Genomic DNA, 17,235 nt, shown 5'->3' with positions numbered 1-17,235 from the left:
TTGGTCTGTGCTCTTCAACCTCAGGCCTCTGTTCACCCCACTTCTCTACCTGGCCGCCAGAAAGGGTCTGCCGGACACACTGGACTTAGAAAGGGAAACTGAGGCTCGAGATGACGGGCGTTCCGCAGGCCTTCCCCCTCAGATCGCTCCCTCAGGCCTCGGGGGCTTCGTGAGGAAAGTCCCAGGCAGACCCAGGGATTTACCTAGAAGGAGGTCTCGTTCGATGGCTCACCCTCCCACAGTGGGGCACTAGGGAGAAACAAGCGGAAAACGGGGGCGTCAAGACCCGTTTCCAGCCGCAGAACCTCACACAAACGTCGCTCCCGCGCAGCCGGACGCGCGAGGCCCGATGCGCATGCGCCCACCCTGCCCACGCCCCCTCGGTCGGCGGGAAAAGGAGGCGGGGGCTGTTAGTGCGCAGGCGCATGCTCGGAGCTCGGCCAGGTCTGGACAGCGATCTAGAGTTCGACTCCGACTCGGGCTCAACGCGCAGGCGCCATCTGCCCGCCTCTCTTGGAGTCGGCTTGGGAAGTACGCACGCGCGGGGAGTTTCTGGCAGAAAGCAGGCGAGCCCGGGCCGGCGCGGAGCCTTGTGGGAGGGCTTAAGGAAGTAAAATGGCGGACCTGGCGAACGAAGGTAGGGGAGGCGCCGTCGGGGGCCAGCTGGCAGTCAGAGAACGGGCGGGGGGCGGCTCAGGGCCCACAGGCCTGAGGGGTGGGCAAGCCGGGGTCCGGAGGTCCCGTCTGCTTCGGGACAGAGACTCAGCGGGCCCCATAGCCGCCCCCCATTGCGTCCCCTCAGGCCGGGTTCCCTGGCCCCTTCACTCCCGGCAGTCCCAGCCCTGCCACCGTCGGACCGGAGAGCCGGGGAGACCACTGAGACGGCGGCCTTCAGGCCCTTCCGCTTCGCAGGCCAGGTCCGGAGTGGAAGGGGGCAGGAGGCGCGGTCTGAGTGCCTGGGCTTCGGATGTAAATAGACCCTAGGGCCTGGTCGTGGGCCGGAGCGCGCCTCGCTCCCTCCCCGCCCCCTCGTTCCTAGAGACCCAGCCTTTCCCGTTTCCCCTCCTGCCTACCCAGCCGACCCACCCCCTAATCCTGTGTGGTTCTCATCTTCCTATGGCCTCCCCCACGCCGGAGACACCCGGTCTGTTTTCACCCCCCTGCCCCCGCCCTGCCCTCCCCACCCCCATTCCCGCCAGTTCCCCCGGCTCCTTCGTGGCGATCTGATCGTCTCCCTTCATTTAGGCCGGGCCGCAGGATGTGGGCCGCCGAAATCCCTGGCTGGTTTTGGTCTTTTTTTTGTGAACTAACAGAGAGAGAGATCGACAGAGAATGTGTTATTCCCTTTTCTGTGGATGGCTGACATCCCACCTGAGCGTTTTTGACAAGGTTGCAGTTCCTAAGCCCTCAGGGAAGCTCTTCGTAAACTGATGTCTGCTTAAATCAACAGTGGTGTTGATAGGGCCTTAGCTTCTGAACTTCCCAGGCCTATTTTTAGCTCCTTCCGTTTCTAAGTGCAAAACTACAGGCAAGCTATCTACCTGTCTGGCCTTGGGTCCCCATACCATGCTCCGGCTGTTGGAGTGTGGTCTGAGGTTCCCGTATTGAACTACACTAATGTATGTGTGAATGATGATAGTAAGTTCTCGTCCTGGTGGGGCATTTGGGATGGTAGCAGGTAATGTCTAAACTCTGGGCATATGTTATCTGGGTAATACGCCTCACAAAAGCTTCAAGAGTGCTGTTAGTTCTCTTCTCTTGGTGAGGAAACAGACTTAGAATGGTTACGTTCCTTATCCAAGACAAGTCACGCAGCTAGTAAGGAGCAGGAATGTGAATCAGGTGGTCTTTTGGCCATTTTATGGCGCATTTCTGTTATTAAAATAAGAGAGTTGGGTCTCCCTTGTGGCGCAAGGGGTTAAGACACAACCTATGAACCTATCTGCAACTTCTGCAGCACAAGTTCGATCCCCAGCTGGCCAGGGAGCTACCCACATGGCGCAGCAGACCTCTCCTGACTCTCCAGCTGCTCCCCTCAGCAGTGTACTTGGGTCAGTCTGCCTGTTCTGCTCCCCAGTGTGTCTGGTGAATCTTCTCACCCCTTTGCCCCCCCCCCACCGCCTGTACCCCCAGCTCTTGTATGTATAAATAAATACATCTTTAAAAAAATAAATAAAAATAAATAAGAGAGTCCCAAGTCCCAGAGGGTTGAAGCATTCTAGTTCATAAGACTCAGTTAAAGGTAGGAGGACTGACTAAATGGGAATCATTGTGACATTATTTTCATCTTCAGCCCATTCAGTTTCTTAAACTCAAGACTCATATCCAACATCATATTTGATATCTCTGTTTGAATGTCTGGTAGGCACATCAGCGGTGCATCCAAAACAAAATCCCTCTTTCCTCAAACTACCTGTCCCTCCCACGGTCTTTCTTCTGTTGTGGTCAATGGCAAATTCATTCTTTGAATTCTCAGGCCAAAAAACCTTGACTCCTCTTTCTCTCATACACACAGGAAATTCTGTCGGGTCTGCCTTAGAAATATTTCCAGAGGGGGCCTCCCTGGTGGCGCAAGGGGTTAAGACACAACCTTATGAATCTGTCTGCAGCCACTGCAGCACAAGTTTGATCCCCCGGCCAGCCAGGGAGAGACCCACATGGTGCAGCAGACCTCTGTCTAGCCTGCTGCTCCCCTCAGCAGTGTATTTCAGTGAGTCTACCTGTTCTGCTCCCCACTCTGTCTTTGGTGAATCCTCTCAACCCCCACACCTCTGGCCTGTACTCCAGCTCTTGTATGCATAAATAAATAAATCTTTAGGGGAAAAAAAAAATATTTCCAGAGGGTGATCACTTCTCAACACCAACATTGCCACTGTTAGCCATTTAACAACATAGCTCAGAAGGCAGAGTGGTGCTCTCTGCTACCTCCTTGTCCCTCTCTCCCCCGACTCACCCTTATTTTCTCAGCATTCCTAAAATGGTCCATATACTCTCTCTTTTGGACCTTCTGGTTCCTGTGTCTTAGATATTCTTCCCCCAGATATTCCTGTGCTTGCTCGTTCACCTTCAGGTGTTTGTTTAAATGGTACTTGATATTGAGAATGTCTCTGGCCACCTATTTTAAATTGTATTCACATTTCCTATCTGCTTTACTCTGTTTTATATTAGGCAGCTGACTTACCACCATCTGACATGTTGGGTTTTACTGGTTTGTTTGACTGGCTCTTCACTAGAATATAAGCTCCAGGAGGGCAAGGATTTTTATCTGTCATGATCGCTGATGGATCCCTTACACCTAGAACAGTGCCTACCACAGAGTAGGTATCCAAGAAATGTTTGTTGAATGAATGAATGAATGAATGAATGAATGAATCAGTGAGGCGTATCTCAGTGTGAGGTATACCTTTGGGCACAAAGAGAAAATGGATTCCTGTTTTCCAGGGATACCCTTTCTAGCATATGAGCTGCTAATTGGAAATTGCATATTGGAACATATATGTGTCAAATAGAGAAATGAAATGTTTTTGCCTACCACTCTCACCTAGTACTTTTGTCTCTGTTTCTAGGTCTAGCGTGGTTGTCCTCAGGAAGTCACATCTCAGTGGCCTTGCCTCACATGTCTGCCATTCTTTAATTCGTTGTTACATTTTTCTCAACTCCATTTCTACTTGTGGCTTGAACAGCCCACTGAGACTTCCTTGTCTATGCATTTTAAAACTTTAGGGACAGCCCCACACAGTGCCTTCCCTCTTGCTATTCAAGTTCTAGCCACATGCCCTCTTTCCAGATTGGGATCCTAAGCTGATCAAGCTTCACCTCACCGTCTGTCCCTCTTCTCTCAGCCGTTGCCACCTAAGGCAATGGTTGAGTCTGAGGCAAAGGTTGTCCACCCAGGCTGGGCATCAGAACAAGCTTGTTAGAGAATAAGTTTTCTTGAAACCACAAATGCTCAGTCTCTGCCCCTCCCCCCATTCTGTGAGGTGTTTAGGTGACTCTAGGCAATTCTACAGTTAAAAAGCAGCACAGGTGCTGTTGATAAGTACCCGAATGGTACAGGTGAGGTGTTCTGTGCTTGTGTACCAAGAAATGTTTCCAGTTGTGTACTCAGTACAGCATTTTGTTGGCCCTTGTTGCCATGGTGATCTCTTAAGGGATGGTCATAGCTATTCCCTTTATTGGTTGTCGTACAGTTTCTGACTTTTAAAGTCCAGTTGGAGTGCCTCTCCTGGGAGAGAGAAAGTGTGTGTGCATGCACGCATGTGACTTGTGCCCAAGGATAGTGGCTCTTGCTTGGCATTTTAATATTTATACATCCCAGACTCATTCTTGCTCTGGGGTTACATTCATTGTTGACAGACATCAGGATTTGAAGACAGTTTATCCCTCATAAAAAGTAAAAAGAGGATAAGCACAGTGTATTTGAGCTAAAGGAAATCTTGAATTCTAGATCCAAATATGAAGAGATACCATACACATATGAATTCCTGGGATCTTGCCTAACAGACACTTGAGAGATATTTTAAAGTGGGGTTCTCAATAGCCCTGTTCACATTCTGGTTCAAAGCGCATTGTAGGATTTTAACAGTGTCCTGGCATCCCTGACAGTACCACTAGATGCCAGGAGAGCACATACCCTCCACATCCCCTACTGGAAGGGCTTGTGACAACCAAAACTATCCTCAGACATTGCAGAGTGAACCAGGGTAGGGACACATAGAGAACTGGGTTTGTGCTTTGATTTTGCTGTGTACTATCTGATTGACTTTTAGTAAATTTCTTAAGCCCTTTGAATCTCAGTTTCCCACCAGTATAATGGGAATAGTGGTGATCACACCTATCTCATGGTTGCTGTGAGCATTGGGTCAATTAATGCATGTAAATTAATTATCACCTATCTCAGCACACAGTAATAAACAGTCAACAGCTATTTTTACTACAAGGGGACTTACAGACACATGTACTTTAATGCTCGGCATAAAGAGAGGAGTCTGAATGGTGCAGGTGTTTCTTCCTCACAAATAAGGTGGATCTTGGTTGAGCCCATGATGGGAGACCAGTAGGAAGTGGACCTTCAGCCCTCCTGGGTTCTGTCTTGCCTTTCATTGCACAGCCATCTAGCTCAGAATTTCTCAGTCCCTGCACTATAGACATTGGGGACCATATAATTCGCTGTGCATTGTAGGATGCAGTCAGCTTCCCTTACCTCTACCCACTAGGTGTCAGTAGCACCCTCCCACAGTCATCACACCCATCTCCAGACATGACCAGTGTCCACTGGTGGGCAAACTCCCAGTTGAGAACTAGTGACCAGATGTCAGGGTAGAAATTTTCTAGTGGTTTGACTTTTCTCAATTTTTACCTTGTTGATTTAAAACTTAACCTCTGAGAGGATAAGATACACCTGAATTTTCATTGGTGAACTAGAACTCAAACAGTTGGGATCATCAGTACATACAACTCTCTTGACCCTCTTCCCCTGCCTAAATTAAGGTTTTTAGATAAGGGAGGAACAACAGTTTGAAATTTTTTTCATGGAGTTATGGCAAAAATTAACTCTAGGGTTTGTTTGAATGTTTATATTCAACTCTCCAGTGCTTCTTAACTCTGCAGCAGGTGGAACTTTATGGTAACTGAGGGGTGTCATGATATCACAAAAGCTGCAAAATCTAGTTTCAAAGAAAGACTAGGTTTTGCCCAGCATCATGTGTATAGATGGAAAAACTTCGAGTTCTGCAGAATTTCCCAACCATGTCTTCAGCTTGCTTCTCAGTGAAGAGGACAGTGAAATTACCTAGTAAACCTGTTACTCCCGCACAATCACTGAATAGTAAGGCTAGTCGGGGTATGTGCTTGTACACAGAGGGAATTGCATTGAGTGGATGCAACAGGAGGAATAAGGTGAGCTTCGAGTATAAGATGGTGTTTGGAGGAGGGATAGTGCTTGGTGGTAGCAAAGGCAGCATTTTGGGGTTGAATTCCAGCCTCATGTGTGAGTTCAGTCACAGAACAGGCCAGGGTAAAGTGGGAGGTGAGTGCTATTTGAAAAGCAGTGGAATGCATTGGGAAGCTTCAAAGGGTCTTTCTCATGTAGTGAGAACTGTACACGGTTAGCTGGTACTGACTTGGCGAGCTTTGGTAGCTCTCCATGGTACTTTGCAGCACTAGTAAGGCACTAATAAGGCAGATGGGTTTGCATCATCTGGATGTAACGTGATAGCAGCAGGCAGCAGGGGTTCTTTGGCTCATTTGAAGGGGATTTGTTTTTGCCACCTATGCACAGTGACCTTCCTGTGATCCCAGTGGAGTCAGCGGTGTGGCTCTGCATTGTTCCACATAAAATTGTACAGCCTAGGGCTTCACAGTGGAGCCCTCCATGACCAGTGTGCTTCACTGTTGTGGTCTTGGTACTCAGTCCTATTGTCTAGCACTGTCAGTCTAATCCTGATTGCACATCACACCTGCTCAAGGTTGAGGAAAGTGCCTGGGCCACAGCACTGGAGATGGTTGCAGGAGGTCCAGGTGTCTGGAGTTTTCAGAAGGCTCCCAGATGTTTTATGACATGAAGCCAGAGTTGAAAACCACAGGCAGAAGTTGAAAAGTTTTTTGAAGGGCAAACAGGCATTTTTAATTTGGCCCATATAGGTTTCTGTTTGTTTTTAATTAGGAGTCAACACTTAAGAATTCTGAGATTTCAGAGGGGGAAATAATCCAGGTTTCTGATTTCTCTTGAAAACCAAGAACCAATTTCAGCCTGCATTCCTATGTAGTAATGATGTACCAGGATAATGGAATAACTGCTGCCTTGAGATAGACTGTGTGCTTTCCTGGAGACTCCAGACTCCCCCAGGTTGTCTGGGACATAGCCCACCTTTGCCTTCCTGACCTTTTTTGACATTTGGGTTTTTACCCTCTTCCACCATCTCACAGACAAGGGATCTCCAAACTCAGGGTGCTCTTTAGCCTAGGACCTCAACAGAGAGCTCCGGATGGACTTTTAATTAATTCAGGATTCAGTGTCCTGGAGGCAGGTACCCAAAGCAGCATGTGGCAAGGTTTCTCCACAATGGCCTAGGTCTCTGGGAATTTCTAAGGGAGTTTGAGTTCAAAACTATTTCCATAGCCATACAAAGACACATTTGCCTTTTCACTCTGCTTTTGTGAATGGACAGTAGTTTCCCCAGAGGTTGTAATAGTATGCTAGAGCCACAGATGAACTCAAGATCAGCCTACTTTTCTTTTCTTAAACTAGACCTTAAAGAGATTTGTCAAAACATAGAACAACAGCATTCTTTTCACTAATTTATTTTTGTTTTTAAAAAGTTATTTTTTTTTCATCAAAATAATACTTAGATAAACCTTTACTAACTTGTTGTCTTAAACTAATATTTTGACGTTTTCTTGGTTTGATTTTCTAGTATACTAAGTCCCCGTGGCTGTAGCCCACCTTTACAAGAGCTCTTGCAGATCCTCAGTAATTTTCAAGATGGAAAGGAGTGCTGACACCAAGAACCCCCGGCGTATGCTAGCAGCGTCCCAGTGTAGGGGCCCTTAGTGGGGGCTGTGGTGACCTTTGCGTGGTTTCTTCCCTGTTTCTCCAGCCTTGGTGTTGACAATTTATGGCACAATCAGAAGTGCCTGGATTGACTGTCCTTGACTTGTGTCTTCTGCCAGTTTGACCTCAGTTCCAGTGTCTGTAGAATAGAAAGCATAGTAATCAAGCATGAGGATTGTGCCAGAGGAAATATATGCTGCCTGTGGATATATGTTAGTTACATCTAGCTGTTATTCTCCTAATTGGATGCTTGGGTAGAGAAAAGCTCTTTGGGGGGTACAGTGGTATTTCAGCATTATTGACTTTGAGGCTGGTGGCGCTGTCCTGTACCCCAGCATCCCTGACCTTTGTCCACAAAATGACAGTGGCACCCACCTGCCCCCAGTTGTGGCAGGGAAAATGTCTCTAGACATTGCCAGGTCTCCCCATAAGCAGAATTGCCCCTATTTGAGACAGAGCTTCTGTTGATGCCCAGGAGGATCTGTGGCCCATAACCATTTGACCTACTGAGGTCCTAGGATATTTGCTCTCATTTAAATATATAGACTGGGGCCTCCCTGGTGGCGCAGGGGTTAAAGACAGCGCTGTCAAGCTACTGCCAGACACTATTGCACGAGTTCGATCCCCAGCCAGCCAGGGAGCAACCCACATGGCACAGCAGACCTCTCCTGTCTTGCTCACTGCTCCCCTCAGCAGTGTACTTCAGTGGATCTGTCTGTTTTGCTCTCCACTCTCTCTGGTGAATCCTCTTACCACCCCCTCACCTCTGGCTTACACCCCAGTCCTTGTATGCATAAATAATAAAATAAATCTTAAAAATAAATAAATACACAGACTAAATTGGGAGAGAGAGAGGAGATAACTCACAGGAGATAGGATAGGGAAGGGGGGAGGGTTTCACTCTGGTTTATACCATCTAACCCACTGGGGATTTATTCTGGTGTATGAGTTAGGTATCTAACTCAGTTTTTTTTTCCAAATTAATACAGGGTTTCTCAACCTCAGCAAAGTTGACACTGGAATTGGGTCATTCTTCATGATTGGGGGACTGTCCTGTACACTACACTGTAGGGTGTCTGTTTGTAGGGTGTTGATCAGCATCCCTGTGGCGGCCAGTAGCAGCCTCCTCTCCTGTCATGACAACCAAAATGCCTCCAGACATTACCCATTGGGGGTGGGGAGGGGGAAGGAGGTGCAAATCACCCCCTGGTGACGACGACTACTCTGTCAGATTACATCCAACTATCCAGAACTAAATTATTTGCCACTAAAGCTTAAGGCTTACCCTCTTACCCTGCTTTTTCCAGTTATGGCCTCTTGGCAGCTAAGTATGCTTCACGGACTGTAGGTCTCTCTTAGAAGAGGAGAGCTGTTCCCACGGCCTTCAGCACTGTCTGAGATCCGAGGTGAGAACCTGACAGAATGTCAGAGCTGAGAAGAACCTTTGAAGATGCTCGGAACCTGGGCCATTCCACTTCCTGGGGGCTGAAGCTCAAGGATATGCCAGCAGGGAGTCAGCTGCTCTAAACATACTCTCCGGCCAGTGACTCTAGCTCATGCTCGTCCTTTCCGGCGGCCAATCGCGTTGACCTACAGAGCACTTGTCTGCCTGGAAACGACCTGTGAGGGCACTGTGTTTGCTCTTGCTCCCCTAGACAAATAGGAAGCAACGAAGATGGAAGTCACTCCCTGCACTTGTCTAGAAGGTATACCTTGTCTTAAGGAAGTTTTAAATAACTTTTCAAAATTAAACTCACCCAGGTTTGCCACAGAGAATTTCAGGGATTTGCCATCCCCACATTAATGCCGCATTGCACGTGTAGCAGCAGAACAGGAGTGGGGAAACAATTTAGAATTTGACTTTCTTGGGTAGGGAAAGAGAAACCAAGCTAGCCTTTGCTCCAGGGAGAATAGATGTTTTGTAGCATTATGGTGGGAGCTAAGAGTTTAGGGCTTCAGTCGACCTTCGCAGTATTGGGGTGGGGGCATGCTGTTTGTGGAGTTTGATTGTCAGGGGGAGGAGAATTCTTTTAGCTGACAGCATCTGCCATTGAGTGAGCAGGAGTTCATTTCACACCCTCCTTTTGGTCATCTTCATCTCTCAAGTTAAGGTGCAGACTCTTGTCTCCAAAGTATTCGGCCTCCATCCATTTTGCCCCATCTTCAAGACCGCCAGACTAGCCCGAGTCACCGTTGTGACCACCACTCCTTGCCTGGACGACTCCTGAAGGCTCCCCACTGGTTCCCCTTGCGTCTCTTCTGCCTCCTTGATATCTGCTCTTGCCACTCCCAAAGTGGTCTTCCTTGGTATTTTAGTACAAAAATTTTCTATAGTAACAATGGAGTCATTTGAGGCTCGTGCCAGGGTGATGATGCCAGGTGATAATGTCACTCCTCCTCTGGCCTCTCCTTAGATTAGATAAGCCCAGACTCGTCAGCACACACCCACTCTCTCCTGTAGAAACTCTCCAGTCACGTTGGCTTCCAGGTTCTTTCTGTTCTGAGGACTCTCACTCTTGGGCACTCTCTGCCTTCCTGTTCTCCTTCCTGCCCTTCCTTGTGTCTGAGGTTCACATGACGCCTCGGAGGGGCCGCAGCCAGTTACTTGCAGTTAGTTCTCTTATCCCCATCCCTCTTCGCCACACCCTGCCGTATCTTCCTCAGCACTTATCTCCAGAATTATCCAATCATGTGAGCATGCGTCTGTGTGCTTGTGTGGCCTTGTCGACTTTTCATTGTCTCCAGCGCCACGTAGTAGGTGCTGAGTAAATTGTGCCACTGTGAGCAAGGCCTGGCCAGTTGGCCTTCCATGAGATCTCACCTCAGCACTACTCAGGGAATTCTGAGCAACTGGTCATTTGTGTTGAAGTCTCCTGGCATCCAGGCAACTCCTGGAAGAGGGCAGACTGGGGGACATCTATCATTATTGGAAATCTAGGGGACTGGCGACTGTCCTTGAGTCTAAGGCCTGTGCTCTGCGGTGTCATCAAGGTATTGCAGTCTTCTAGGTGTAATTGCATTAACAATAGTAATGCCAGTGTGGGCTGCATATTGCATACTTACTACTTCCCTAGCACTGTATATGCATCATTTAATTCGTCATTCCCAAAACTGCCTGGGGTGTATAGTACCACACCTGTTGAACAAACAGGACAGTCTGCAGGGACAGTTAGGTTTACTTGCCCGGGACGCTAGCCACCAGTGGGTAAAACTGACTTGAACACCAAACCAGAGTTCTCATTTCTGAATTTTGCCCGCACTCTCAACAGTTCTGCAGTCCTTAGACTTCCTTCCTATGCAGGAATTTCTGCTGTTTTTGCTCGAACTCCTTCCAGGCTTCCCCACCTCAGCCACTTTGCACTTTACCTCCATCGTGCTCGTGTCGCGCCATCTAGTGGCACAATAGAAAAGTACCGTCAGAATTGGATCACTGAATTTCTCGGTAGCTTTAGGCGAAGTTGATGCTTTTGTGTTTAATAAATTGTGAAGTTTCTGTTGGATTCAAGTCTTGAAGGTGGGACAGGGATAGAGGAAGTAGGAAGGTTTGACTGCTGGAATGATAAGTGTGTAAAGAGCGTAGAATTCCCTTGGCCCTGACAGGGATCTTGGAGAACATGAGGCACCCAGCTCAGAAATTAGGCTTAGTGTTCTCATCCTACTTCTCCCACTTACTGGTTTTGTGACTTCGCCGGCAAGGTCTGCCCAAGGCTTCTCAGTCTTGTTTGCCAATCAGAGATGATAAATAATAGCTACATCATGGGGGATGTGGTAACATTAAATGAGACCAGTTATATAGAGCATCTCCCATGGGGTCTAGTATAGCTTTTAAACAAATGTTAAGTTGCACATTGTTCTTCCTGCTATTAGAAGTCTTGGGGTCCAGCAATAAGATTACAGCATTGAAAGTAGCTTGGATTTCAGTAGGTGAAGGCAATGACAGGATGAAGAGCATGCCAGGACCAAGTACATAAAATAAAAGGTACCGTCTATCTCCAGAAATAATGGCCCCTGCAATCTCCATAATGCCAGATGAGAGTTCCTGGAGGAAAAATCTATGTGAGGACTGAGAAAGAGAGTCTGGTTGTCCAGAGGCCCACTACCCTGCATAACTGGGCTGGGTAGCCCCGAACGTGCTGTGCGCTAAGACCGAGGGCTGCGTCACCTAGCAACAGCATGAATGAGATCCGTTCCATTCTTCACCAGAGAACTAGTTTGTGGACAGAGTTGACACACCAGTGACCAATTCACCTTATGTTTCTGCCCAGAATTGTTTATAATAATTCCTGAGGAAAGAAATGACTTGGAGGGTTAAGATAGTAAGTGTCCCAGGATTAAAGCAGTTGTCACGTATTAATAGGCTAGTATTTGTGTTGGCAAGTACTTTCCATATTTTCTGTACAGATAAGAAGATTAAGGCACATCAGCCCTGGATTAAAGTTCATTTTACACAAGTACCATGCTGACATTTTTGGTCAAGAATTCCAAGTGGTTTTCCAGATAGGGACTGTTTCCTGGCAGGTATTCGAGTCATCATTTAGGAGGGGAATAAACAGAACCGGCAAAGATATTCCAGATTCCCTTCTCTGTGTGTTTTCCTGTCTACATATTTTCTTCTGTTTGGTTTAACAGAGATTCTCTCACACAAAGGTTTGGAGGCAGCCATCATTGGGGAGTAGGGGGCCGAGCTTGCTGCAGGGCAGGCTGTCCAAAGTATCTGTGGACAGTACTCCCCCCACAGCATGGAGACAGAAACTCCATGTGAAGGGGAGAGTGGAGAGAATGTGTGTGTTTGTGGCTTAGATTGCAAATGTGTTATGCCAAACATCACATGGTTAAGCATTTGACAGATGAAGACAGAACGCAACTTGTTTGACTGTCAAGTGAGCACCTTGGAATGTTCTTGATTTCTTTCCTAAAGATCCTTAGACCTGCTGCGGGCTTAATTGCACACTTGTCAGAGGAGCTGACCCTGTGATTGTTGAAAGCTGGGCCCGCCCCACACTCAGCACTTGCCCTCTGTTTCCTTTGTGAGCCCCTGTGGCTGTTTGTCTGGAATGTCACCTGGCAGCTGCTTTGTCCCTCATGTTCCTTCTCAAGAGAAAAGTCTGTTCCTCAGGTCCACGGCCCTCCTGATCAAAAGGATGGGTGGAAGCACCCTGGGGTGTCGCTTCCCCCTTTTGTGCTTGTGGTACATGGAGAGCGGGGTGGCTCAGGCTCCATGTGGCTCCATTCCCACCTTGGACAAGCCACATGCCCGCTCTAAGTCTCTGTTTCCTTTTCTGTAAAATGGGGAAATGGGTGTAACCTAACTCCTGAGGCTGATGCAGAGATCAGGGAGGTGATGCAGATGATGCAGATGAAGCACTGAGCACCTGCCTGGCCCATAAACTTGTCAGTGACTGCTGGCCCAGGTAGGAAACCATTTCAGGGGTTTGTGAAACCCCACTGGGGAGTCTCCTTGCTGAGACTACCATGGCAGAGGCTGGGAGATGTCTACAGACAGGATCCCAAGACCTCTGTTACCCTGGAGAGATGGGGAGCACACTTACGCTATCCCACGCCTGGGGTTCCAGCCAGCTCCTCGCCCTCCTTCCGTCACGGCTGAACGGTTGCCACTGCCACCCTATCCCAGGGTGCTCTCCTTCCTTTTTAAACTTTGGGACAAGACATTCTTGCAGGGCCCCTTTCCAGCCCCTTCCTTGCTGCTTCTGAAATAGACACATAAGTCATTTTGTTTCAAGGTTTTGCCACCAGTCTCTGACCCTCGAGTCCTGTTCCCTGGCCTACTGTGTAGGGGCGATACCAGGAAGCCCGCTGTCTTCATTCTCTCAGCTGGTTGGCGTGTGACTCTCCTTACCCACTATTTGAGGCGGTGGTGCATGGGCCCTCAGGTTTGGCAAAGACATCATACCGTCGTGCTTTAATGGTATTTTGTGTTTGTTTTTTTTTTATTTTTTTTAAGAAGTCTTTTTTTTTTTAAAGAATTATTTATTTATTTATACAAGCACTGGGTGCAGTCAGAAGCGCGGGAGGGTGAGAGAATTCACCAGAGCCAGAGCGGAGAGCAGAACAGGTAGAAGGACCCAGGTACACTGCTGAGGGGAGCAGCGGCGGCACCCTCCTCCGGTGGCTGAGAAGCAGCCGGGGATCGAACCGGCGCTGCAGAGGCTGCGGGCAGCTTCACAACCCAGCGCTCAACCGCTGCGCCACCAGGGAGGCCCTTTAATGGTATTTTGGTCAGCGACAAAACACATACACGATGGGTGGTCCCTGTGTACATGTCAGGTGAGCAGTGGCTGTCCGTCCAGCTTGTGTGATCATACTTTGTGGTGTACATAAAACGATGAAATCATCTACCAACGAATTTCTCAGAACATGTCCCCGTTGTTCAGCAATGCGTGACTGTACACCAGATTGTGGACTCCTAGGACTTCCCGTGTGCATACCCAAGCCATCTGAGGATGCTTTCTGTGTCCCCGTGCCCCAGAAGACCAGCCCGAGTCTTAGGTCAGGAGGGAGCCTGCATCTCAGGGCATTTCCTTCCAGGAAGAACACCCTCTGCTGCGACCCTTACCTCCCTTGGGGCACTTTCTGGCTTACTTCCTCAAGGAAGAAACTGTGTGTGTGATTGTTGCAGGCCTTCCATGAGCTTCTACACTGGACCGTGCAGGTGTGACTCTCCAGGCACTGGACCCAGCTGAGGGTGAGGCACACTCCACCCTCCACTCCCGTTGCCCTGTGCTGGAGTGATCTGTTCCCCCATCTGTGCTCAAGGCTCTGGAGTTCTCTCGCGTGCTGCAAACCTTAGGAAAGTACCAGACGCATAGCAGGTGCCACTCTGGCCTGCTCGAGTCCATTCAGTGCTCCTTTCTGCTGTCTGGTTCCTCCCCTCCCCTCGTCACCTGGCGAAAGGGCATCTCTTCCTCACGCCTAACCCACTCTTTTTCTGAAGCCTCACCAGGTTGGGTGCCCCAGCTTCTGTGTTTCCCCCATGTTGTTATGTTCAGCTGAAGTCTGCTGTCAGCTCCTGGCAGGCAGGGGACATGTCTCTCCATGAGCCTGCACATCCCGGAGGCCAGCAGATGCCTGGCGCACAATAGGCACTCGTGTGGAATTGCTGAAATGTGTTGTTGCCAGATGAATGCTACGATTGAATCTATGAAAGCAAGAGGTGCAGCTGAGGGCTTGATTTGCAGACTCTGCAGGGTGGGCAGAGCACCCTGACAGTCTTGTGGGCAGTTCTTCTGGGAGCAGGACCCACTCGACGACGGGGGTGGGGGGGAGGTGGGTGGTATTCAGAGGGCTCCCAGACGTCTGGCAAGTTTGGAATGAGGGCAGAGATCTGCAGCCTCTTCACTTTCAGGCTTGCCTCTGTGCCCATCACCTGGACTGGACTCAGGACACAGCTCTGTCCTTGGGGGTTATAGTGGGCTGTTGCATTTTGCATCTGAATCTGGGGGGACTGGGGTGAGGGTGGCAGAGGGGCCAGGAGGGAGAGTGGCACTGTGGGCTGAGATGTCATCAGCAGCTCACTCCTTTCAGCTTCAGGCCAGGGCCCTCTGTTGCCCAGAGTGTTGTGGGAGACAAGGACTGTCCTTGGCTCGGGTTTGTGATAGCCACCCGAGGTCATTGTTGGGCTCAGACGGAGGAGGGGCAAGAACAGTTCTGAGGGAGTGGTAGCCACCTGGAACTTGGCCTGCAGCACCTTGGAGTGCCTTGGTGAGGCCCAAGCAAGTGGGACTGCTGCCTACTTTACTGTTGGGTATTTGATGGTACTTACCCGTTAGTATGGTGAGGTATAGAGCCAATGCCTCGGCAAGCTGCTTTTTCACAAGCTAATTTGATCTGGGAGCCTTTCACAGGACCTGAAAACACTTGGTTACCAGAATCTGGATCCAGATAGTCTATATTTGATTAGCATCTTAATATTGTAGGTCCCTCTGGGAGCCTGAGTCTCTAAAAATCCGTGGTAGGGGTTTTCCCTTCCTGTCTGGAAGAAAGACTGGGCTGGGAATTCAAGCAGGTCCTAGAAGGCTCCTTGCCTCTGGCTCCTCTTCACTCCCCAGACGTGAGTTTCAGTCAGCCGAACAGACTCTGCTTACTTGGTGACATGACCAGAAGCAGTTTGGTGACATAAAATGATTTAAAAAGCTATCTGTGGTTTGTTGTGCGTTTTTGGAATGGAGCACATGTGTTGTCGTTTTGTCATTTCAGTGCTAACTTACAATTTATGGGCTTTGGATCTACCGGAGCCGAGTGGAAATGAAATGTGTTTGACTGTGATGCTTTGCACTTTTGGGTGGAGAAGTGACTGGAATTCTCTGCCGTGTTGTGGTGCAGTGCTTAGATTTGTGGTGAATGCCAAACCTTCCATCAGCTGGAGTCCCGGTGGTGCCCAAGCTGGGTCACCAGGCTCTTTGCCTCCCCAGCCTAGTCTTTGTGGTGTGTGACATTTCATTCACTCTGTGACTGTTTTTTGAGCACCCATCACACGAGAAGCAGCCTGGGGAGCTCTGGAGACACAGAGGTGAACAAAACAAAGGTGCTGCTCTTGTGCAGCCACCGTTCCTGGGACAGCTGCTGCCACTGAGCAGGTAACTAGCTCCCTGACCACATGTACCACACACCCCTCCTTTTAATTCGATGTTTTGCCCTGAAGTTTTTTGCCCCTGGCTTCCTCTTCTCCATTTTTCCCATGGTGCCTTGCACGGAATAGGGCTTAATAAATATTTATGTGATGACATAGCAGCTGGTGTTAACACATGTGAAGAAGGGATTTCATTCAGCCATTTATCAGATCAAGCATGAGCCAGGTGATGGGCGCGGGGGGCATGGGATTGTTTTGAATGCTGCATCCCTGGTTCCTCAGCCTCCCTGAAGGGCTTTCTCGCATGATCCACGGCAGGAAACAAGCCAGAAGAGGAGGTGAGAGTGTGTTGCAGGCAGAAGGACTAAAGCAGGCAAAAGTCCAGAAGCATGGGGTGCACTGCGATCAGCGGGCTTTTCAGTGCCACAGTAATGGTCAGATGAGGGGCTCTCACCTATTTGAAGGCTCTTAGGCCCTAGTCTGGGAAGCTAATGGTGGAATTTTAAGAGTGCACTTCACGCCACTGCTTCTGGCTACTCTGCAGAGGCCAGACTTAAGATGAGAGTAGAGTCAAAGAAAGAAGTTCTGGGCTGTGGTGATGGATGAGTCAAAGAAAAGGCACCTCAAGTTAGTGAGGGAGGATCTGCTTGACGCATTTGGGTTTTCGGGTGACTGCTTCAGAGCTTGGACCCCCATGTCCCCTCTGTAGCCTCCCTCTCTTCCCTACTGAGCAGCAAGCCCAGTTGCAGTCAGACTGATCTTCCATCATGTGGGACCCCTCCTAGCTCATGTCTTGCGTCCTGCCGCGTGGTCCTGTTCCCTAATCCCTGCAGCCACTCCTGTGTGCCTGCAGATCAACCAACGCAATTCCCAGCAACGGAAAGCTCTTCCTCTGCCATCCAAAATGTTCCCTTTCTCTTGTAGTGCTTCCTCATCAGTCTGACAGCTCTATTTTCCAGCACTCCCTTCTTATCCATCCACCCAATACTGTTGAATCCTTCCAGGGCTTTATGTCCTGTTCTCGGACCATGGGACAGTGAGAGGAACAAGGCTGAGGGTCTGATCTCATGGAGTTGATGTCTTTGTCATGAGGACA

General features: G+C 49.1%; 1 protein-coding gene across 5 annotated transcripts in view; it reads left to right on the top strand.

The window, feature by feature from the left end:
- The first annotated feature begins 519 nt into the window (after positions 1-519).
- The window catches only part of RANBP3 (RAN binding protein 3), a 53,554-nt gene continuing 36,838 nt past the window's right edge, over positions 520-17,235 (top strand). For 2 of the 5 annotated variants that reach the window (XM_037505174.2, XM_037505172.2), the window contains exon 1: positions 520-637. In XM_037505174.2, the coding sequence (XP_037361071.1) occupies positions 616-637 (22 nt within the window). In that variant the 5' untranslated portion in view covers positions 520-615. The remainder of the gene's footprint in view (positions 638-17,235) is intronic. The other 3 variants (XM_037505175.2, XM_037505173.2, XM_037505176.2) reach the window with 2 other exon arrangements.

This window comes from Talpa occidentalis, unplaced genomic scaffold, assembly GCF_014898055.3.
Source record: "Talpa occidentalis isolate TD23 unplaced genomic scaffold, MPIMG_talOcc4v2.1 talOcc4.12, whole genome shotgun sequence".
NCBI lineage: Eukaryota > Metazoa > Chordata > Mammalia > Eulipotyphla > Talpidae > Talpa > Talpa occidentalis.
The sequence above is the reverse complement of the archived record's forward strand: the minus strand, read 5'-3'. Positions and strand labels throughout refer to the sequence as shown.